Here is a 16,177-nt window from a genome sequence, read left to right as displayed (position 1 = left end):
ATTTGACTGTATGTACCACCAGTACCCTTTTTGGTAACCAAAAAATTTAGTTGGTATTTTCTTCCTAAACAGTCATTTGTAATTCTAAGTTTCTCTAAGTACCAAAGCTCTTTAAATTGCATTCATTTAATATTAATTCAGTAATTTTTCCTTAAATGATCCCCTTCATTATAGTTTTCTTAATGCTAATTCTTTTTACTTTATAAACCATCTAACCAATCAAGTCTATACTACAGAGTTACAAAATTGAAAAAGGTTTACTTGAGGATTTTTGCATCAATGTTCATCAAGGATATTGGTCTGAAATTCTCTTTTTTGGTTATGTCTCTGCCAGGCTTTGGTATCAGGACGATGCTGGTCTCATAAAATGTGTTAGGGAGGATTCTCTCTTTTTCTATTGATTGGAATAGTTTCAGAAGGAATGGTACCAGTTCCTCCTTGTACCTCTGGTAGAATTCGGCTGTGAATCCATCAGGTCCTGGACTCTTTTTGGTTGGTAAGCTATTGATTATCACCACAATTTCAGAGCCTGTTATTGGTCTATTCGGAGATTCAACTTCTTCCTGGTTTAGTCTTGGGAGGGTGTATTTGTCGAGGAATTTATCCATTTCTTCTAGATTTTCTAGTTTATTTGCATAGAGGTTTTTGTAGTATTCTCTGATGGTAGATTGTATTTCTGTGGGATTGGTGGTGATATCCCCTTTTTCATTTTTTACTGCATCTATTTGATTCTTCTCTCTTTTCTTCTTTATTAGTCTTGCTAGCGGTCTATCAATTTTGTTGATCTTTTCAAAAAACCAGCTCCTGGATTCATTAATTTTTTGAAGGGTTTTTTGTGTCTCTATTTCCTTCAGTTCTGCTCTGATTTTAGTTATTTCTTGCCTTCTGCTAGCTTTTGAATGTGTTTGCTCTTGCTTTTCTAGTTCTATTAATTGTGATGTTAGGGTGTCAATTTTGGATCTTTCCTGCTTTCTCTTGTGGGCATTTAGTGCTATAAATTTCCCTCTACACACTGCTTTAAATGTGTCCCAGAGATTCTGGTATGTTGTGTCTTTGTTCTCGTTGGTTTCAAAGAACATCTTTATTCCTGCCTTCATTTCATTATGTACTCAGTAGTCATTCAGGAGCAGGTTATTCAGTTTCCATGTAGTTGAGCGGTTTTGAGTGAGTTTCTTAATCCTGAGTTCTAGTTTGATTGCACTGTGGTCTGAGAAGACAGTTTGTTATAATTTCTGTTCTTTTACATTTGCTGAGGAGAGCTTTACTTCCAACTATGTGGTCAATTTTGGATTAGGTGTGGTGTGGTGCTGAAAAAAATGTATATTCTGTTGATTTGGGGTGGAGAGTTCTGTAGATGTCTATTAGGTCCACTTTGTGCAAAAATCCTCAATAAAATACTGGCAAACTAAATCCAGCAGCACATCAAAAAGCTTATCCACCATGATCAAGTGGGCTTCATCCCTGGGATGCAAGGCTGGTTCAACATACGCAAATCAAGAAATGTAATCCAGCATATAAACAGAACCAAAGACAAAAACCACATGATTATCTCAATAGATGCAGAAAGGCTTTTGACAAAATTCAACAACCCTTCATGCTAAAAACTCTCAATAAATTAGGTATTGATGGGACGTATCTCAAAATAATAAGAGCTATCTATGACAAACCCACAGCCAATATCATACTGAATGGGCAAAAACTGGAAGCATTCCCTTTGAAAACTGGCACAGGACAGGGATGCCCTCTCTCACCACTCCTATTCAACATAGTGATGGAAGTTCTGGCCACAGCAATCAGGCAGGAGAAGGAAATAAAGGGTATTCAATTAGGAAAAGAGGAAGTCAAATTGTCCCTGTTTGCAGATGACATGATTGTATATCTAGAAAACCCCATTGTCTCAGCCCAAAATCTCCTTAAGCTGATAAGCAACTTCAGCAAAGTCTCAGGATACAAAATCAATGTACAAAAATCACAAGCATTCTTGTACACCAATCACAGACAGAGAGCCAAATCAAGAGTGAACGCCCATTCACAATTGCTTCAAAGAGAATAAAATACCCAGGAATCCAACTTACAAGGGATGTGAAGGACCTCTTCAAGGAGAACTACAAACCACTGCTCAATGAAATAAAAGAGGATACAAACAAATGGAAGAACATTCCATGCTCATGGGTTGGAAGAATCAATATCGTGAAAATGGCCACACTGCCCAAGGTAATTTATAGATTCAATGCCATCCCCATCAAGCTACCAATGACTTTCTTCACAGAATTGGAAAAAACTACTTTAAAGTTCATATGGAACCAAAAAAGAGCCCACATCGCCAAGTCAATCCTAAGCCAAAAGAACAAATCTGGAGGCATCACGTTACCTGACTTCAAACTATACTACGAGGCTACAGCAACCAAAACAGCATGGTACTGGTACCACAACAGAAACAGATCAATGGAACAGAACAGAGCTCTCAGAAATAATGCCACATATCTACAACTATCTGATCTTTGACAAACCTGACAAAAACAAGAAATGGGGAAAGGATTCCCTATTTAATAAATGGTGCTGGCAAAACTGGCTAGCCATATGTAGAAAGCTGAAACTGGATCCCTTCCTTACACCTTATACAAAAATTAATTCAAGATGGATTAAAGACTTACATGTTAGACCTAAGACCATAAAAACCCTAGAAGAAAACCTAGGCAATACCATTCAGGACATAGGCGTGGGCAAGGACTTCATGTCTAAAACACCAAAAGCAATGGCAACAAAAGCCAAAATTGACAAATGGGATCTCATTAAACTAAAGAGCTTCTGCACAGCAAAAGAAACTACCATCAGAGTGAACAGGCAACCTACAGAATGGGAGAAAATTTTTGCAACCTACTCATCTGAGAAAGGGCTAATATCCAGAATCTACAATGAACTCAAACAAATTTACAAAAAAAAACCAAACAACCCCATCAAAAAGTGGGCAAAGGACATGAACAGACACTTCTCAAAAGAAGACATTTATGCAGCCAAAAAACACATGAAAAAATGCTCATCATCACTGGCCATCAGAGAAAGGAAAATCAAGACCACAATGAGATAGCATCTCACACCAGTTAGAATGGCCATCATTCAAAAGTCAGGAAACAACAGGTGCTGGAGAGGATGTGGAGAAATAGGAACACTTTTACACTGTTGGTGGGACTGTAAACTAGTTCAACCATTGTGGAAGTCAGTGTGGCGATTCCTCAGGGATCTAGAACTAGAAATAGCATTTGACCTAGCCATCCCATTACTGGGTATATACCCAAAGGACTATAAATCATGCTGCTATAAAGACACATGCACACGTATGTTTACTGCGGCACTATTCATAATAGCAAAGACTTGGAACCAACCCAAATGTCCAACAATGATAGACTGGATTAAGAAAATGTGGCACATATACACCATGGAATACTATGCAGCCATAAAAAATGATGAGTTCATGTCCTTTGTAGGGACATGGATGAAACTCGAAAACATCATTCTCAGTAAACTATCGCAAGGACAAAAAACCAAACACCGCACGTTCTCACTCATAGGTGAGAATTGAACAATGAGAACTCTTGGACGCAGGAAGGGGAACATCACACTCTGGGGACTGTTGTGGGGTTGGGGGAGGAGGGACAGCATTAGGAGATATACCTAATGCTAAATGACAAGTTAATCGGTGCAGCAAAACAACATGGCACATGGATACATATGTAACAAACCTGCACATTGTGCACATGTACCCCTAAAACCTAAAGTATAATTAAAAAATAAATAAATAAATAAAATAAAATAGAAAAAGAAAAAGGTGTACTTGAAAAATAAAACATTCAGGATTTTATGAAAATATTTATTTAAACCATGCATTATACTTGTGTTATTTAACCGCCACACTGTGCCCCCCAAACATCATTCTAATACATTGAAACTATCTATTGTAGTTACAGATTGATTTACATTTTGATTAGGGGGAAAGGGCACTATGATTATTTCACGAGACTCAAAGAAAGCAGCAAGATTAAGTTATTACAGGATACTTAAGAAAATTGCCAGGGAAAAAGTCAACAAATATCTAATAGTTCACAAGTAGCGAACTTGTCCACAGCCAACTTCTGAACGTATATCCTATTAATAGGAAAAATAAAATACTGATATCACATCCTTTACCAACTTGCTGCATTACCCTGGATTACACAGTGTCATGTTGTGGAAGTCTCCTAACCTCTCGGGACTTATTTCCTTATCCGTAAAACAGCTAATCGCAAATACCCCTTCCAATTATGGTCATTTGGTATCTTCACGGACAACAGCATCTTTTGGTTTAGACTACTACACCTGGGATCAATCAGCATGATGTGGTCCATCATTAGCCAAGAAAAATTGCACTGAGACTAGGATCTTCTAGTAAATATAGACATTACTTCTCATAAAATTAATACAGGCACTCATATATTTGTCAAAATTTCAGGTGTCACTTACAGATTTATTAATAAAAAGACAAGATAATAAACACATCATTCATTATTTCCCTAGTGATGAACATTGGGTACCAAGACTCATCCAAACAAAATTCCCAGTATTCTTTTAATGAACATGACTAGTGGATTTCTCATTTTTTTGAACACTTGCTATATTTGTATCTTTAACTGCCAGGAATTTAGGAAGCAATAAATATTAGAATTTGCTGTATTTTTCCATTCTGAGGATCAACAGTTCATTTAAATCTATAGCAGCCAAAAATAAAATGAATATCCAACTAATTTTAATAATTCCAGTGTGGGGAGAAGGGGGAAGAAAGACTCTAAATTTTAGCTGAATCGATTACAATATAATCTAGAAATAAGTAACCAGCTCTACAATATAAAACTGCTATATTAAAATAATACAGCTTTTTTTTTTTCAAATACTTAAAGGGAGATTCCTGCACTTAACTTTTCTCGAGATCAGGCAATTCCCCCAAAACCCTGCTAAGGTTGTTTTCTGTAAATGCCAGCCCAAGTTCTAAATCCTCCTATGCTTCTAACCTATATATTGGCAACACATTCCATGTATGAGCAGCTCTCTCTTCAGCAATACTACAACTATGTTCTTGAAACATCTGACTATGGTATTTATCCATATGCAAATCAATGATAATTTGTGAGGAAACATGCTTACCCAGCTCATCCCAGAGCTGCCTGTATTTGTCAGTCATTGCAGTGCCTTGTTGCCGCCAAAGTGACAGGCGAGGGTCAGCCATGAATTGCTCTGTTATCAAGGTCAACATGCGGGCCCCATTGGAGTCCCTCATCTTTAACATCTCCCGCACCTAGTGGGGAAAAACAGACCTTTAGAAAATTGTTCAAAACAAAAACACAACAAAACCCCACAGTAACACAAGAGACAAACCACCACTTTTCTCTGTTTCTCTCTCTCTCTGTCTCTCTCTCTCTCTGTGTGTGTGTGTGTGTGTGTGTGTGTGTGTGTGTGTGTGTCTGTATGTGGTGGGGGATGGGCAGGGAGGTGTCAAGCCTTCACACCAGCCCTCTTAAGCAAACAAAATATGTAATTTCAAACCACTCCCTACCCTAAATAGCAATTTAATCAAAGAAATGACCATTAATTATTTTGAATTATATTTTAGAATCCATATGAAGAAAAAGTGCTCTCAATCACAAAAATGTTCTGGTTGGGTCTTACACACTGATTAAGGTGAGTAAATCGTGTTTCATATGTCCAGTACAAACTTTTTTTCCAGTTCTCCTTCAAAGTATCTCTCTTATCTAAACCAAGTACACTTTGTGATTCAAGATTACACTCCAACAAAGTAGGCATTCATGCTTTAACAAACCACAGAAGTAAAATCTGGCACTGGGAACAGGTATCTGAACCTACCTAGTTTACCAAAACAGGTTTAAGCAAGGTGCTGCTGTTTCCTCGCATAAAATGAGATGCCATAATTTTAGTAAGATGCCATAACTTTGCTAGCCTAAAGAAATACAATATCAAAACAAACAGGACAGTTTGGCACCTTCCTGACTCTCCAACTGATTGTACTTACCATCGGAGAAGCACAGCCTAATGCAGAGTCCATTGAGAACTCAAGAAATCTTCTAAGTAGATCTGATAATGTGTATAATAACAACACTTGGCCTTTAGTTTTTTTAGGAACAGCTTTGTTGAGACACAATTGATATACCATACAATTCACCAATTTAAACTGTACAATTCAATGGTTTTTAGTATATTCACAGTTGTGCAAGTCCTTCAATTTTTGAGATAAATTAGTAATTGCATAAAGGTTCTCTCTCACTTAAGTTATTTATATAAAGAGCAGCAGCATACTTCTATTTACTCGGATGGGGTTGTTTTTGCAATGGTGAAAGAAAATGGACAGCCCTGTTAAGTTCAAGAACTCTCTTGCTCTATATGGGTGATCCATGAAGCAGAATAATAACCACAGATCTAATAAGTTAACTTTGCCTCTCAAGTTGGAACTTTAAGCTTTGTCCATTACTCTTGTGCTACATTTCCCAAATAAAAGAAAGGAAAAAAGAAACACAAGGGTAAGCCTCTCTGCAGGAAGCCCTAAATGAATCCATCCACTTCAAAAATGTATACTGCTGTGTATTCAATAAGTAAGAATCTCAGCTGTAATTTCCCCATAAGAAATTACTGGAGCAAGGTCACAAGCAGTAGAAAAGGTGGGGTGGTTGGTCCTTCTTTCACGACTCTCTCTATGTGAAAGGCAAGGAAAGGCGAAAATAGTAGATCTTCAATAAAGCAGCCCAAATCTAGAATAGATCCTGCCTGAGTTCTGCACCCTCAAGAAATGGAACTTCCTCATCTGCTTTAGAATTTGAGCTTTATAAAGAACTCAAAAGCACTTCTACCCTGAATCACAATGGTTGTGCTTCCAGGAGCGTTACTTCAGTATTCCTATAAAGGAGTTTGTTCCCAATATCAAAGTACTAAAAACTCATTAACAGGTGAAGATGGAGGAAGAAAAGGAGTTGCCATTTATTGGATACAATGTTAAAGAGTTTTACATTTATACTTACCATTTAATTTTCATAACAACCATGTAAAATAGGCCAGATTATAATCCCCATTTTATGAATTATAAAACCAAGCCTCAGAGAAGTAAAATAACTCACCCAATGGACAAGCGGAACAGCTTGGATCAGAACCCATATCTGTCTTAACTTCAAATTATGCTAATTCCAAAATTAGAGGTTGCTATTACTTCATATGGCATACATAATGTGTATATAATATATAGGGATAAAAAGAACAACTGCACATCAGGCTAATAATACATCTTTCGAACTGTTTCTAACATAAGAATATATGAAATACTTCCTGCGTGTCTAAATATACTAAACCTTTTACATTATTAGTATTTGTGGATTTGATATAATGTTTATTTTTTCTGGTAGATTTCTAACCTACTACGCAGCAACAGCAATGAAAATAAACACTTTACTCTTAAGTATATAAAACAGAACTCTCTATTTAACCAGCACTCATGTACATCTATAGCCTAATGGTAATTAATTTTCGGACTGTTGACCCGGAGGCATGACATGAGTTTGAAGTGCCTGTGAATCATCAAAGAATGCTTAAATCATATGTAAAGTAGTATTAGAGTTAAATGTATTTTATTGTAATCTAATTCTGGGGAAATTGGCAATCTACATACGGGAAAAATCTTTATGAACATGGTACTGATTAAGCAGAATACACTATTCCTGGCCATACCCAGTAACAGCGTTTACTCTAATTCTTTCGAACTAAAAAAAAAATCTTTTAATTACAGCAAATATTAGAGAAGATATTCAACAAAAGCATCAATGAACAGTTATCTGTTCCTTTAAAACCAATGTTAATACATTAATCATAATGATGACTATACCCCCAATTAAAATATAATGATTTAATATTATTCAAAAAGCATTTTATCCAGTATTTACAAATGTGTGTATGGTACTGAAACTTCTGTATAAAGCAAAACACACAGCTTCCACTCACAAGGAACTTATGACCAAGATAATTTAAATTCTTGAGCCATCAATTTTTAATGATGAAGACGAACAGTAGACAGCATCATTTAACACCATTATCACAACAATTTTAGGAGATATGTTATTATTAGCTAATTTTCTAGATGAGAAAATTAACAAATAATTTGCCAAGGTTTATATACTTAGAAAGATCTACAACTTGGATTCAAACTGAGATCTATATGACTCTAAAACTCAAGCTTTTGAAATTAACTTACAGATACTGACATTATTAAACTAAATAATTAAAGCACATTTTAGGGATTATGAAACTATGTTCTCTTGGGAAAATTAACTAGAAAGGGAAAAACTTGAAAAAATGGCATTTTGAATAACACTGTTAATTATTTTGCTTTTATTATTGTAAGAGGTTTTTCAAAATTGTATAAATTATCACCATTTTATTGATAGGAACTAAGAGAGACAAAAATGTCCCATATCTTGTCTAAGATCACCTAAAGAAAGAAAAGCTTGCATTACAATACAAAAGTTTCTATTGGTCAACTAAGACCCTGTTCTTTAATTTTTAAAAGAGGCTTTATCCTATTGTAGACATGATCATATTTAGATAGTCCCTATATATGTATATATTTAGAATATTTCTTTAGAAATAGACAATCATACCTTTGCAAAGAGCAAATTAAGCTGCTTCCCTGATCCGTGGTACCCGCCCTGGGAAAGGAACAGTTTAACCTGTTCTTGAACCTGCTCTTCATCTAAGTGCCAGCAGTTTTCATCATCTATACTAGCACCTGCTGTTGGATCAGGAGCACCTAGAAATAGAAAGAAAAATAATAACACAGGGTAGATAAAAACTCTGTGCTAAAAGGATTAAGACTCTTTTTGCCTACTTCTTAATTCAATCTCAATTTCAATTATACATACAAATTTATGACAAAGTAAATACAAGGATCACTCTTATTTCCAGAACTTTCCTGATTTGTGCTAAGTCAAATGCAGATTACTTTAGAATTGAGATATTTCTATTTTTTAGGTTCAGAGACTATTATCTCTGGAGATGAATTTATAGGTTCTCTAAAAAATTGAATTCACACAAGTGTTTCATTGTAAATACATGATGTTTATAAAGCTGTGTAGGCCATGCTGGAAAAAATGTTTTTCAAAGACTTTAGAAAACGCAAGACAAGTAAACTTAGCAGAGTATTTCTCTCTTTACTATGTTAATTCAATAAGTTTTCACCATTATCTGCTGCTGTATAAACTACATGCTGACATAAGTCTTTAGTTGCAGAAAACCAAAGATTAAAAAGGGAAATCAAGCCACATGGGAACAGGCAGTGCAGCTGTTGTATTAAACCAGGTTGTAGTATCACCTTGCCAAACTGCATAAATATTTTATTGCTGAAGTACACACAAAGGTAACAGCTAAGTAATAAGCCCTGCGTGTGTAGACTACCTTAGAAATTAAAAAAACTACCCAGATATTTAGGCAGGCAAAGATTGTTTCATTATTTGCCAATAAAATAAAATGGTATTTTAAGGTCTAAGATTCATAAGTAGTACAAAAAAATTTAGATCTAAAAACTGTTCATCCTCAGTGTTTCATCTGCTTATCAACCCTTAAAAAAATACATCTGTAGGTGTGGTTTTGTATTACTTTTCTTGTCTTCTAATGATCTAAAGCAGACTCAATTAACCAAAGAAATAATCACTAACATCTGCTTAGAACCAGGGTCTACTAGTCCCCAGTAGGGGAAGGCAGTGGGACCCTGAGCCTGCCTGCAAAATTATATGTTCATTCATTCATTCAGCCAGTCAGCATATTTACTGAGTGCCTGACTCAGTGCCAGCCTCTCTGCTAGACTTGGTACAAAATAGACAGAATTCCTGTCCTCACTGAATCTACAACCCAGTTCAGAGGCTTTCAAATTTTGCTGAACAAGACCCACAATAAGAAATATATTTCACATCATGCCTAATATGCTTATGTGTCTGTGTGTTTGTATGATTAATCTGCAAAAATTTGATGAAACTGTCCTTACTATAAGGAAAGGCTCAATATTTTCTACTCCATTTCATTTTTTAAAGAGGGCTTGTCACAATTTTTAAAACTGATTTTATAACCTATAACAGGTGGCCACCCACTATCTGAAAAACACTCTTTTAAGTTTTTGAGATAAATATCAATCAATAATTATATGTATAAATGTATAATAAATGGTAATAACTGCTCAGAGGAAGAGGGCAGGGTGATGGAAGACTCTATCATCAGAGAATTCTGACTGGGCCTTGGATTGTTAGGGTAAGCATACCTTGACGAAATGGCACTGAGCTGAGATCTGCCTTAAGTGGATTAAAAGCTAATTAAAAATGAACTGAAGGTCAGGAAAGGAGAGAAGGGTCTGCACATGAGAAGAACTTGAGCATAGCCCTTAGGCAGGAAAAAACATGGTACATGGAAGAAATAAAACACAGTCTATGCAACCCAAGAATAGAAGATGAGGGGAAGAGTAATACAAGATAATCCTGGAGAAAAGACGCAGGGTCAGACTGAGTGCCTTGGTTGGCGAAGAGCTTAGTTTTTTTCCCTGAGAGTAATGAATGGGAATTCATGACAACTTATCCAAAGTGGAAGAAAGAAATACTCTAAATAATAAAAGATGTTTTGTCCTGATATGCATTAATTTCAACATTCCTACCGTAAATATTATGCAGCCATAAAAATGAATGTGGAGATTCTCTATGCATTACAATGGAAAGATATCCAGGACATACTGTTGATTGAAAAAAAAATCAAGGAGAATAAAAGTATACACTGTATACCACTTTTCAAGCAATTAATGATGTTTATGCCAGATAGACTAACCAAGAAAAGGAGAGAGAAGATGCAAATAAATAAAATCAGAAATGAAAGCAGAGACATTAAAATTGATACCACAGAAATACAGAAGATGATCAGAGACCTATTATGAACAACTATATGCTCCAAAACTAGAAAACCTAGAAAAACAGAAAAGCCTGACCAGACCAGTAATGAGTGGCAAGACTGAATCGGTAATAAAGAATCTCCCAGCAAAGAAAAGCCCAGGATCAGATGGATTTACAGCCTAATTCTACCAAACGTAGGAAGAAGAACTAATACTAATTGTCTTGAAACTGTTCCAAAAAATCAGAAGACAGAATCCTCCCTAACTCATTATACAAGGCTAATGTCAGTATGGTACCAAAACTAGACAAAGACACCACACAAAAAGAAAACTAGAGACCAATATCCCTGATGAACATAGACATAAAACTCCTTTAAAAATACTAGCAAACCCAATCCAACAGTATGTCACAAAGATTATACACCATGATCAAATGGGTTTTACACCAGGGATGCAAGGATTGTTCAACATGCAAATCGAGAAATGTGATACCAGAATAAAGAACAAAAACCATATGATTATCTCAATAGACACAGAAAAACCATTTGTAAAATTCAGCATCTCTTCATGATAAAAAACCCTCAGCAAACTAGGCATAAAAGGAATATACCTCAAAATAATAAAGGCCATATATGACATACCCACAGCCAACACCATACTGAATGGGGAAAAGTTGAAAGCATTCTAAGAACTGGAATAAGACAAGGATGCCCATTTTCACCACTCATATTCAACATAATGCTGGAAGTCCTAGTCAGAGCAATCAGTCAAGAGAAATAAATAAAAGGCATCCAAATTGGAAAATAAGCAGTCAAATTATCCCTGTTCACGGATGATGCAATCTTCCATCTAGAAAAACCTGAACACTCCACCAAAAAATAATTCAATTTGATAAATGAATTCAGTAAAGTTGCAGGATGCAAAATCAACATACAAAAAGTAGTGTTTCTATACACCAATAACATTCTACCTAAGAACCAAATCCTACTTACAGTAAGTACCAAAAAACAAAATAAAATACTTAAGAATAGATTTAACCAAGGAGGTAAAATATTTCTACAAAAAAACTATAAAACAGTGATGAATGAAATTAAAGATGACACAAACAAATGGAAAAACATCCCATACTCATGGATCAGAAGAATTAATACAGGTAAGATGACCCTATTGCCCAAAGCAATCTACAGATTCAAAGCAATCTTTATCCAAATATTGACATTTTTCACAGAATTAGACCAAACAATCCTAAAATTCATATGGAACCAAAAAAAGAGGCCAAATAGCCAAAGCAATCCAAATAAATAAAAAGAACAAAGCTGGAAGCATCATATTACCTGGCTGCAAATTATACTACAAGCCTATAGTAACCAAAACAGCCTGGTGCTAGTATAAAAAGACACATAGACCAATGAAACATAACAGAGAACTCAGAAATAAAGCCACATATTTACAATCAACTGATCTTCCACAAAATTCACAAGAATATACACTAGGGAAAGGATGCCCTTTTCAATAAATGGTGCTGGGAAAATTGTATAGCCACATGCAGAAGACCAAAACTGGACTCCTATGTCTCATCATAAAATGTAAGACCTGTAACTATAAAAATACTAGAAGAAAACCTAGGGAAAATTCTCCTGGACACTGGTCTACGCAAAGCATTTATGACAAAGACCTCAAAAGCACAGAAACAAAAATAGAGAAATGGGACTTATTTAAACTAAAAAGCTTCTGTACAGCAAAAGAAATAAGAGTGAAGGGACAACCTGCAGAATGGAAGAAAATATTTGCAAACTATTCACCTGACAAGGAACAAATATCCAGAATTTACAAGGAAATCAAACAACTCAACAACAACAAAAAAAACCCACAAATAATCCCATTAAAAAGTGAGCAAAAGACATGAGACATTTTTCAAAAGAAGACATGTAAATGGCCAACAGGCACATGAAAAAATGCTCAACATCACTAACCATGAGAGAAATGCAAGTCAAACCCACAATGAGATATCATCTTATACCAGTCAGAATTGCTATTATTAAAAAGACAAAAAATAACAGATGTTGGTGAGGATGCAGAGAAAACAGAGCTCTTATACACAGTTGGTGGGAATATAAATTAGTATAACATCTATGGAAAGCAGCATGGAGATTTCTCAAATAACTAAAAATAGAACTACCATTCCATCCAGCAATCCCACTACTGGATATCTACCCAGAGGAAAAGAAAACATTATATGAAAGACACCTGCACTCCTATTTTATATCACAGCATTTCTCATGATAGCAAAGATATGGAATCAATCTAAGTGTCTATCAATGAATGATGTGTACAGATACACAATGAAATACTATTTGGCCATAAAAAAAGAATGAAATCACATCCATGCGGCACCATAGATGGAACAAGACGCCATTATATTAAGTCAAACACATCAGACACAGAAAGACAAATACCACATATTCTCACTGATAAGTGGCAGTTTATGTACAGAAGGGCATGGAGTGTGTGGAACGATAGACAATGAAGACTTGGAAGAGTCGGAGGGTGGGTGACAAGAAATTACTTAATGGGTACAATGTACATTATTCAGGTGATGGATGCTCTAAAGCCCAGACTACACACCATGAAATCTATGCATGTAACAAAATTACTCTTGTACCTCAAAATTTATACAAATAAAAAATGATAATAAACGAAATACATATAAATAATGAGGTTTATAAAAGAGCTTACATGTCAGTATCTCCTTATCTATGCCAAAAATATTTTGGAAGGACAATTTAAAGAGTACAGGTAACCTAGTTACATGGGGGAAGGAAACATCTTTTAAAATTTTGGAACCATGTGAATATATTTACGTATCTAAAAAAGTCACTTTATCTGAAATACGGAGGATGAATTGAGGGGCAAAAATACATAATGCTATTCTGATGGTGTACACATGTACACACAGGATGATGATAGTTGCTTGAAAAACAGCAATGACAGCAGAAATGGAGAAGCTGACAAGATTTCATAAATGCAACAAGAACTTGGTGAGTAAATGGATATGTGAAGTATGGGAGATGAACAGATGGTGAGAGACATGAGTTTCTGGATTAAACAACCATACGGAATACTGGAAAACTCACTGACACACAGACCACCAGAGAAGGACAAGATTTGGGAGTCGGGAGGGGCAGTGTTTAGGTCATGAGCTTAATTTTAGATATGGTGAATTTGACATACCCTTGAGACAGTGGAGAAGAGGGAAGAGGATTTCAAGGAGAAAGCTGGATATACTATGGGAAGCAGTAAACTGTTTAAGAGCATCTAGGACCAAATCCTAAGGAAGGCCAACATTTAAAGGCTGCATAAGTAAATGAGCAAGGATGACAAAGGAAATGAGTGGCCTCTTAGGAAGAGTTGGAGAGACCAAGTCTTCCAGAAGAAGGAGAAAGTCATTCCAAGCAGGGACTAGACAAGTACGTAAAAGTGAAGCTCCATGAGAGCAAGAATTGTATCTGCCCTGCTCACCATTGCTTCCTAACACCCAGCCACTATCAGGAGATCAAGTACTGGGAGGAAGGGGAAAAGAGGGAGGCAGAAAGGCACATAAACATTTTCCCCCCTGGAAAAAGAATTCTACTTAAAAGGTTAAGAACCACTATAAAGCATCCTCATAAACATTATCTCATTTTCTCCTCACAATGTCCCCTGGAGGCGAGTATAGATCATGATCCCCATTCTACAGGAGAAATGGGTTCCAAGTTGGTTATGACTTGTACACAGCCACCCTGCTAAATCCAGTCTCCAGATTCTTTTTTCTGCCGATGAACATATTCCAGGATCATAGAGCTAATTTTGAGCCCCGAGGTCATCAAGGCAGGTCTGTCAACCCTAAAGCAAATAAATATTTAAGAAAGGGTACTGGTGTGTTTGTAGGCATTTGTTAGCATGCCTCTCTTTTACAGAAAGCTTTAAGTACACACAATGATGTGAAGTTAACTACTAGGTCTATAACTGTATCCCACAGAAATTCAGACTCTAATCCATCCCATCTTTTTGATTCTACAGACACACATGCACACACCCTTGCACAAAATACCTAAGGATTCTTTACATAAATGCATCAAAAGAGACTTTCCAAACAGCTATAGAATCTTGACTTTTATTTTTAAATTCTTCCCAACATCCTCCTTGGAAATCTGACATATCCCTCCTTATCCTCTTCACAGGGAAAACTCTAATTAGCTACTGACCATCCATTTCCACTGTTCCTTCTGATAAATTGAGCTAAATAATACAGTCTTCCATCTCGAAAAACATCTAGCCTCACAGTGGTTACTTCTCCTAATTTGTGTCATTTTTAAGTTGTTCTCTATGGGCACCAAGGGCCAAAATCCACAAGGAGATCTGCCCCAGAACTACTTGGATGGGGGTTGTCTGCTGTGGCATGACTGAAGGCATTTCAGCTGCTTGGGTCATACCCATGTAAGACTTGGGGGTTTGGTTTGCCACAGAAATAGCCAAATATTTTAAGAAGACCTGAATTTGGTCCAGTCTTCTGTGGCCTGCTTGAACTGGCAAAGGGGTGACCATTCAGATATCCTCCAAAAACTTCAGAATATACTCTACTTATTTTTTTCATGCTAATAGTGAAAAGTGATAGAAGAATACAGAAATTACTCTTGACTTGAATTACACAATATATATTTTTCCTTAAAACTGGATAGGTTTTAAAGACACTATTTTATATATATATTAATTTAATTTAATTAATTAATTTATTTATTTATTTATTTATTTTTGAGACAGAGTCTCGCTCTGTCGCCCAGGCTGGAGTGCGGTGGTGCGATCTCAGCTCACTGCAAGCTCCGCCTCCTGGATTCACGCTATTCTCCTGCCTCAGCCTTACAAGTAGCTGGGACTACAGGTGCCCGCCACCACGCCTGGCTAATTTTTTTTTTTTTTTTTTTTTGTATTTTTAGTGGAGACGGGATTTCATCCTGTTAGCTAGGCTGGTCTCGATCTCCTGACCTCGTGATCTGCCCACCTCGGCCTCCCAAAATGCTAGGTGAGCCACCATGCTCACAGGTGTGAGCCACCATGCCCGACACTAATATTTTTAAAATATGACGGATTTTAAAATTGCTTTAATGGACAATTTACATACATATATACAGATTTTGGTTCAAGTGGAGAAAAATCTAATAGCAAATGTATAAATACATGAATTATGTTTTC

The 16,177-nt window shown here is 36.1% G+C and overlaps 1 protein-coding gene across 1 annotated transcript in view; it reads right to left on the bottom strand.

Moving 5' to 3' along the window:
• Window positions 1-16,177, bottom strand: part of ZSWIM6 (zinc finger SWIM-type containing 6) — a 226,485-nt gene that overhangs the window by 56,292 nt on the left and 154,016 nt on the right. The window contains exons 4-5 of the mRNA XM_058434242.1: window positions 8,685-8,833; window positions 5,176-5,326 (exon numbers count right to left, since the gene is read on the bottom strand). Of these exons, the coding sequence (XP_058290225.1) occupies window positions 5,176-5,326; window positions 8,685-8,833 (300 nt within the window). The remainder of the gene's footprint in view (window positions 1-5,175; window positions 5,327-8,684; window positions 8,834-16,177) is intronic.

This window comes from Hylobates moloch, unplaced genomic scaffold (assembly GCF_009828535.3).
Source record: "Hylobates moloch isolate HMO894 unplaced genomic scaffold, HMol_V3 SCAFFOLD_23, whole genome shotgun sequence".
Taxonomy (NCBI): Eukaryota; Metazoa; Chordata; class Mammalia; order Primates; family Hylobatidae; genus Hylobates; species Hylobates moloch.
The sequence above is the reverse complement of the archived record's forward strand: the minus strand, read 5'-3'. Positions and strand labels throughout refer to the sequence as shown.